The sequence below is a fragment of the Hipposideros armiger genome, unplaced genomic scaffold (genome assembly GCF_001890085.2).
Source record: "Hipposideros armiger isolate ML-2016 unplaced genomic scaffold, ASM189008v1 scaffold_990, whole genome shotgun sequence".
NCBI lineage: Eukaryota > Metazoa > Chordata > Mammalia > Chiroptera > Hipposideridae > Hipposideros > Hipposideros armiger.
Window position 1 is genome coordinate 359,251 of NW_017732340.1, and position 7,688 is coordinate 366,938.

Here is a 7,688-nt window from a genome sequence, read left to right on the forward strand (position 1 = left end):
GGCCTCCGCCCGGCCTGGTGCTCACCGCGCTGTGGGCCGCGGCGGCGCTGCTGGGCGCGCTCTCCCTGCTCGGGCCGCCGCCCGCGCCGCCCCCGGCCCCGGCTCGCTGCTCCGTCCTGGCCGGGGGCCTCGGGCCCTTCCGACCGCTCTGGGCGATGCTGGCCGTCGCGCTCCCCGCCCTCCTGCTGCTGGGCGCCTACGGCAGCATCTTCCTGGTGGCGCGCCGCGCTGCCCTGCGGCCCCCGCCTCCCGCGCGCGGAGCCCGGCCGCGCTCCGACTCTTTGGATAGTCGCCTCTCCATCCTGCCGCCCCTCCGGCCTCGCCTGCCGGGGGGCAAAGCCGCCCTGGCCCCCGCGCTGGCCGTGGGCCAATTCGCAGCCTGCTGGCTGCCTTACGGCTGTGCGTGTCTGGCGCCCGCCGCGCAGGCCGCAGCGGCCGAGGCGGCCGTCACCTGGGTAGCCTACTCGGCCTTCGCGGCTCACCCCTTCCTGTATGGCCTGCTGCAGCGCCCTGTGCGCCGGGGACTGGGCCGCCTCGCCCGCCAAGCCCTGCCTCGGCCCCCGCGGGTCTGCCCTTTGCGGGCCTGGCACCCGCGGGCACTCCTGCAGCACCTCCAGGGACCTCCGGAGGGCCCTGCCCTAGGCCCTTCTGAGGCACCAGAACAAACTCCGGATTTGGCAGGAGGGGAGAGCCTCAGCATGCCGAAGGCCGTCTGAGAGGAGGGAGATCTGTCTCATGCGCTGAACTGGGACTGGAGAAAGGAGGGTGGTATCAGAAGGGGCCCGTCCAGCCTCCTGCACGGGTTGTGGCAAGTGTCCTGCTTAGACGTTTGGCTCTGGCTCTGGCAGAAAGTAGGCCTGCAGCCTGGTGAGGCCCAGAGGCTTCTGGGAGCTAGGAGTCCTGGGCTCTGGGCCTAACTGTGCATGGCCTCGCGCACAGACCTACCCCTCCCTAGGCCTCAGTTTTCCCGTTTGTACCCTGGACCATCTCTAAGGGCGTCTCCAGTGTCCAGTGGTTTAGACACCCATGGATGATGCCCAAGCCAAGGACAGAGCAGAGGTGGGCAGGACACAAAGAGAGCCCTAAGGGCTCACAGCCAAAGGGATGGGCCAAGCAGGGCAGGATCTAGGTTATAGCCACAGCAGGAGGAACCAGCGGAGAGACACTCAAAGACTTCCCTGACATCTGAACCAAGGAGAGGTTGGACAAAGCTACTGGAACTCCTTCATCAGCTTCTAAAGTGCCCAGAAAACAACCAGATCGGTACGGTGCTAGAGGCAGGAGGTTGGACATGTCCCCCCAAAAGGTCCTGAAGCCCCAGAACCAGCATGTGGAAGGGGCTGAGGCCCAACTGGGGCTGGTGGACTCACAGATGGGGGTCCCTGGGGCCTCGGCTCACCCATTATCTGGAAGTTTTGCCAATACCCACAGTGTTTCACAGCTTCCTGGTCGCAGAATATTTATTCAAAAACAGGAATTGAAAAAACTGTACAGAGTGTCTGCTGCTGAGAACTCAGCCCTGCCCCCATGCCACTCCCCCAGCTGCTGGGCAGTGCCCCCTCTCTGGGTTGCCCTCTGCCAAGCCCAGCCAGTCCATTCCAGTCAAAAGGGTATCAGTGGAAGCAGCAGGAAATCTGCAGGGAGGTGGGCAGAGAAGCATGGCCCCCAGCAACCCCCAGCCCTGCTCCCTGATCCCCACAAGGGGGCAGTAGGCTGGGAAGCCCTAAGGGATGGGGAGTGCATGAGTGACCCCCAAAGTGGGGGCACTAAGGATGCTCCCTGCATCCAAGCACAGAGCTAGAGAGGATGGAGCCCTCTACCCTGGGGCAGCTGCAGCTCCCAGAACCCTGGGCCAGAAACTGGCCCCACTCTGAGCACAGGAACTCCCACAGACCAGGGCCAGGCAGGGGTGCGTCCATGCTTCTGGGCATTAGTGGCATTTGGGACCCCAGGCTGGAGTCCCCTTGAGCAGGTAGGGTGCGGAGGCAGCCCCTGCTGGCAGTCCCGCCTGCTCCCATGCCTGTACCTCAGCCGGCCTCAGTAGGGGGAGAACTTCTGCCGCTCAGCCTTCTTGCTCCCGTTGGCTGCTGCCATCTTGGCAGTGTACGCCGCCAAGCCCGGCGGCGGCCCTGGGGAGGCAGGTGGTAGAGCCAAGAAGGGCACAGGCTTGAGGCCGATGAAGTTGGAGAGGGAGATGGCGTAGGGCGTACCCAGCAGGCCTGGGGGAGCTGCCGGCAGGGCCGTCAGGGGTGGCGAGAATGGGGCAGGCAGGTCTGCGGGGGCCGAGCCGGGTGTCCCCCCAGAGGTAGACTTGGCCGTTTCTAGACTGGAGAGAGGAGAGGAAAGGGAAGGCGGCAAGGTGAGAGGGGACAACGAGGGCAAATACAGGGGGCGAGATTAGATGAAAGATGGGAGCGGGGAATTGAGAACAATGACACGGGGTGGATGTGTCTGGGGACAAGAAGGGAAAGGTGGAAGAGTGGGGATGCAAGAAAGGACAAGCAGATACTTAGAATGGGGTGAAGGGAGAAATGGGGAGACCAAAGAAAGACCCAGGGAAAAGAACCAAGGATGGGGAGATGGGACATGAGGGGGTGATGTCGAGGGGAAGATGGGGCAGCATGGAGGGAATGGGGCAGGTTAGGGGTGGCAGAGGAGGTCAGCTCACCCCACCCCACCTGTGCACATGAGCCCCATGACCTGTGATCCCCACCCCCAACCCTACACTCACCAGGCAGTGATGAGGTACTGAGCCAGGGCGATGGAGACCGGGGAACCGGTGATGGTCACGTGCCGTTCTCCAGCGCCCTCAGCTTGGTTCCCGATCTTGATATGTGCCCCTGACATCTGCCGGATCTCACTGATCTTGCTGCCCTGACGCCCGATGACGCAGCCAATCAGCTGGGGGGAGGGAGGAGTTCAACCCTAGGCGTGGCCCAGACCTGGGGCTCCCCACCCGCCCTCAAACCACCCCATCCCCTGCTCACATCATTGGGAACCAAGAACTCCTGCGAGCTGGTCTGTGCGCCAGGATCCAGGCCTGGGGGTGAGAAGAGGATTGGGCATGGTTCTGAGCCTTTCCTGCCTCCCCACATCCATTCCCGGGGGGCTGCGTGGCCCCTTGGTATCTGCCCCGCCTCCTTCTGCAGGGGCTGCTCACCTGGCACCATGCTTGGTGAGGCAAAGGGGACTGTGTGGCCCGAGAGCTGCTGGAGCTTGGTGACCTATGCCAAAGAAGAGGGGTCAGAAGTCAGAGGAGGTTCGGTTTGGGAAGGGGTGCCTTGGGCTCTGGTCACTCACCTCAGCTGGGGTCACAGCCCCATACTGACCCTGGACGGAGAAGCCCTGTGGGGACAAAGTGAGTGAAAAGAGGTTACAAAGACAGGTCAGGGCAGTTTGGCCAGAGTCACTCCTTGCTGCCTCTCCCTGAACCCCCAATTCCTACTTCCATCCCCTCCACCATCTCAGTCCCACTTCTCCAGTAACGCTTCCATCCCTCCTGTTGTTCCCCTCACCTGGTTGGCGGAGAGAAGGACGGTACCTAAGGAGAGGCTTGGGTGATACGGGATAGTGGCTCCTTTGGGTGGGGACTGGAAGGTACAAATGGGGCAGCTCTATCAGGACCCTCTCAGGCCACTCTGACCTCCCAAGGGCCCTATATTCTCAAGGACCTCCCCATAACCCCCAGGCAAATGCATCCAGCATCCTGCAGCTTCTGATTCATCCCTGCAGCCCCACCCTGTCCCTACCCGGTGTCACATGCATAGGATTCAGGGCCTGACAAGGCAGGCCCGGGGCCCAGCCCCTGCCCCCCTCCCAGCCCCAGGGCAGTACCTCCAGGATAACAGCGCAGATCTGGCGCACACACAGGATGATGGCATCAGGCACCCCAGACACCGTGACAGCGCGCTCTGTGGAATTGGGGAGCAGGTCCCCTGCAACCTGCACCTGGGCACCTGTAGTCTGCAAGCAGAGAACAGGGCCACATCTGGGTGCTTCCATAGCCCAGGACAGGGCTGCCCAGTCTCAGAGCTCCCCAGGGGATAGGAGCCATAAGCTCAGGTCCTCTCCCACATCTGAAGGGTGGGACTCCCTGGGGGTGGTATCACCTTTCCCTCACCTCTCGAATCTCCTTGATCTTGGTGCCGGCCTTCCCAATCAGTGAGCCACACTGGCTGGCAGGGATGACAAGGCGCAGGGTCACTGGAGGCCTTGAGATGTTCCCACCATTTGCAGGCGCTGAGCAGAGGTCCTGAGCAGGAAGACTGTGGGTTGGCTCTTGCACACCCCTGCTGCTTGCCTACCATGGAGGGAAGCCCTCCGCCAGACACCCTCCAACGTGACAACTCTGCCTGTGATGGGCCTCCCCTCCCACCCACAGCCACTATATGGAGTCGGACTCCTGTTCCTCCCGGGGAACCAGCCTTGGCTTCCACCCCAGCCAGCCACAGACCTCGTCCAGCTTGAAGGCGATCATGGAGACTGCGTGGAAGACAGCTGCCGTAGACCCGGTGATGGTGGTGATGCGCTCAGGGCAAGAGCCCTCAGAGATGGTGATCCGGGCGCTGCTCTGCGGGTACAGGACAAGCGCCGGGCAGCGGGGCTTCTTCTCTGCTTTCTCACCAGCAACATGTCTGCCTGCCCCACTCACAGGCCCCAGCAAAGCTGTAAACCGCCACTCTCTAGGGGCACTCACTGGTCATCCCAAGTGGGGTCCAGGGAAAAGGCAGGGCAGGGGTCACCCTTCCCCTCCAAACCAGGTGCCCTGGGCTCCTCCCCACACCCCACTCTCACCTGCTCCCGGATCCGTTTTACAGTTTCTCCTTTCTGCAGGTGACACAAACAGAGAAAGGCTCTTAGCCTGAGCGACTGCTGCCACCTTTCCTGGACGGAGGCCTCAGGTTGAAGGGGACACACAGAACAGAACTGAGCACCTACCTTCCCAATTATGCTGCCCACCTCCTGCAAATAAGTCAAGAGTAGAGTCAGGCAGGTACCAATGCCCAGGCCCTGTGCCATCCCCTTGACCCCCAACAGGAGACAGGACACCTGAGATCAAACTGGTAGCCGGACCTCGCCTCGCCGTGCCCTCTGTGCCGCCCAACCCACAGCGAAGCCCGCTCTCCCACTCACCTTCCCATGCATTAGCATCCGCAGGGTGAGGGTGATGCTGAGCTCCGCCGGCCCCTCCTCCAGCCCCGCATCTGAGCTGCTCATCCTGTCAGGCGGGGCCGGGGCCGCAGCAGCAAGCTGAGAGTGCGTCCACACTGCGGCCTGGCTGGCTCTGGCAGGGGCAGCAGGAAAGGGGTCAGACAAGAGCCCCGCTCTCTTTCAGGTCCCTTGCCCTTCCATGGGGACCCCAGGGCTGGGCTAGCCAAACTCCCAGAGGAGGGAGACGGCATGGATGCCAAGTTTCAAATGTCCCACTGACCGGTGTGCTTGTGTGCACCTCGCTAGCCGTGCAACCCTGGACATCTCACTCAACCCTCCTGAGCCTCAGCTTCCCCGTCTGGATGAAGGGGAAACCAAGTTCTGCCCCAAAACAGCTATGAGAATTAAAACGAGCTAAGGACATTAGAAGAATGGACTAGGCCTATAGGAGTCCAGAGAAAGGGAGCCTCATCCCTGACCTCTTGGAAGAGGGGACCCCTGTGGACTGGGCCTTGAAGGTGAGTTGAGGTTGAAAGGTTACTTCAAAGAGGCATTGGTGTCCAGGGGCCAGAGCCCCTGCTGGCTAGAGCATGGAGGAGCGGCTGGAGAGGGAGCTGGCACAGCCATAGGGAGCCACGGCAGGTCTCGAAAGGAGAGTGGAAGTGGAGATAGTAAGGCTCTAGGAGGGGCCCTCTCGCCTGCCTTCCCTCCGCCTGGCAAAGGCTTGGGGCACAGGCTGGAGCCCCACCTCCAGAGGTTGCTTCTGTCCACTAGAGCTCATGGAAACGGGCTCCCCGCAGACAACGTTGAGCAGGGTTCACTCAGCACTGGGGGGACACGGGGGAGTGTTTTGGGGACCAGCAGTCTGCACAGTGGTTTTCCAGGCCTTCTCCTATATGCTGAGGAGGTAAGTATCCAGGCTGGCCACATGCCCAGCCGGGAGCACTTCCTACCAGAAACAAGTCACTTGGGCTCCGAGTCTCAGTTTCCTCACCCATAAAACGGAGGGAACGTTTCTTCCCGAGACTGAGTGATGGGTAAGCAAGGGATTTGGGGGGCTGGGGAATATCAAGGCTGGTAACTGATGGAGGACGGAGGGGTCAGAGATTAGCTGCTGGGATGAGCCCAGCAACCAGCCCTTGCCAGCCCTCCCCATCCGACCCCTTCTCAGGCCCGGACTTAATCCTGAGCCTTAATCCTGCCTGGAAATCCCTCTCCTCCAGCGGCTGGCTGTCTCCCACCAAAGCTCTGCCTTGGTGGGGAGCTCACTGGGGGACCTGAATCAGGGGTGGAACACAGGTTGTGGGACCAACTGGTGCCAAGCCTGAGCCAAGACCAAGCCCCAACACTGCAAATCCCTCCTGCCTGGGAGGCTGTGGGGGCAAAGGAAGAATGCTGGGCCGGGGGCACTCTGGACACCCCTGGGTACCTTCCTCCTCAGCCTCCTCTCCCCGCCCTGACAGGGAGGGCAGGGAGCTCTGTCCAATACCTTCTTCAGAACCCTCCTGCTAGCCAGGGCTTGGGCATGGAGTAGGAAAGGGGCTCCTAGCCTGGCTCTTTCTCAGGAAGTCTGAGCAAGCCCCTGGGATGAGGAGTTTCTTCATCTGTACAATGGTGGTGAGAACCCTCTCCCTGCTGTTGCCTCCTCCGCATCTGCTCCTCCCTCCGTTCCAATTTTGCCCATAGGCTCTCCAGAGGTCAGAGGTCAACAGTGGATGCAGGCACTGTGCTCTGTGGGCACCCTGGCCAGCCTTGTGCTGGCCGCCCTTGCTAACATTCCCCCAGCTGCCTGCACTTCCCCTGCAAAGCACTTGTGATGACGCCCTTGGTTTCTGTCTCCCTGGACAGCCGAGCACGGGAGCCCCTTCCAGCAGGAGCCAAGAGCGCCACCTTCTCCTGTGTCCCCAGCACTCAGGCCAGACTCATGCTAGAGAAGGTGCTCAGAACACACTGGTTAGTGGACAGATGAATTCACCAAACAGAAAGGGAACCTGATGCCTACAGAGGGTCTGTAACCTGCCCAAGGTCACAGACAGCTGGGGCACGTTGACACTAGCAGGGTCCAGCCTGCTAGTGAGGGGCTGTCTGTCACAGGCACTGTCTGCCTCCCCTTTTAGGCTGTACCATCTGAATGTCAGTCCTCTTCCTAGAGGGGGCCTCTTCAGTGGTAGGGAGCAGGCTTTAGCAGTTTCTGAGACCCCTGTCTGGCTAGCCGACGTGGGTTGTATTTAGAAAGGACTGACAACTTGTCTAGAGACATAGTCTTAAGCTCCAGAATTTTCTGGGTCTCAGGGACCCCTTTGGGGTGGTAAGCAGGGGGAGACCTGACATTGTCCTCATACCATTTCCACATCACCTCTTGTGGGCCTAAGTCTGCAGGAAATACAGGAGGACAAAAGGGTTGGAATGTGGCCAGAACTGGGGCTCCTCTCCTGAAAAAGATAAGGTCTTCAGCAGAGCCCCACTGCCCCTCATTCAGTGGGTGACCTTGGCCAGGCCTTCACTTGACCTGGACCTCAGTTTACCCACCTGTGCTC

General features: G+C 61.1%; 2 protein-coding genes across 5 annotated transcripts in view; one reads left to right on the forward strand and one right to left on the reverse strand.

The window, feature by feature from the left end:
- Positions 1-2: 2 nt before the first annotated feature.
- Positions 3-1,491, forward strand: GPR62 (G protein-coupled receptor 62; the record flags this gene model as incomplete). Its single annotated transcript, XM_019631310.1, has 1 exon — positions 3-1,491. A coding segment is annotated over one exon (714 nt), but the record flags the coding sequence as incomplete, so codon positions are not given.
- PCBP4 (poly(rC) binding protein 4) overlaps positions 1,443-7,688 on the reverse strand; it is a 10,233-nt gene continuing 3,987 nt past the window's right edge. Inside the window, exons 2-13 of one of the 4 annotated variants that reach the window (XM_019631318.1) lie at positions 5,134-5,284; positions 4,939-4,962; positions 4,795-4,827; positions 4,454-4,570; positions 4,121-4,252; positions 3,835-3,963; positions 3,516-3,590; positions 3,301-3,345; positions 3,161-3,224; positions 2,988-3,040; positions 2,732-2,901; positions 1,443-2,326 (exon numbers count right to left, since the gene is read on the reverse strand). In XM_019631318.1, coding sequence (XP_019486863.1) covers positions 2,038-2,326; positions 2,732-2,901; positions 2,988-3,040; positions 3,161-3,224; positions 3,301-3,345; positions 3,516-3,590; positions 3,835-3,963; positions 4,121-4,252; positions 4,454-4,570; positions 4,795-4,827; positions 4,939-4,962; positions 5,134-5,217 — 1,215 coding nt within the window. In that variant the 5' untranslated portion in view covers positions 5,218-5,284 and the 3' untranslated portion in view covers positions 1,443-2,037. Of the gene's footprint in view, positions 2,327-2,731; positions 2,902-2,987; positions 3,041-3,160; positions 3,225-3,300; positions 3,346-3,515; positions 3,591-3,834; positions 3,964-4,120; positions 4,253-4,453; positions 4,571-4,794; positions 4,897-4,938; positions 4,963-5,133; positions 5,285-7,493; positions 7,584-7,688 lie in introns of those variants that run through there. The other 3 variants (XM_019631317.1, XM_019631315.1, XM_019631316.1) reach the window with 3 other exon arrangements.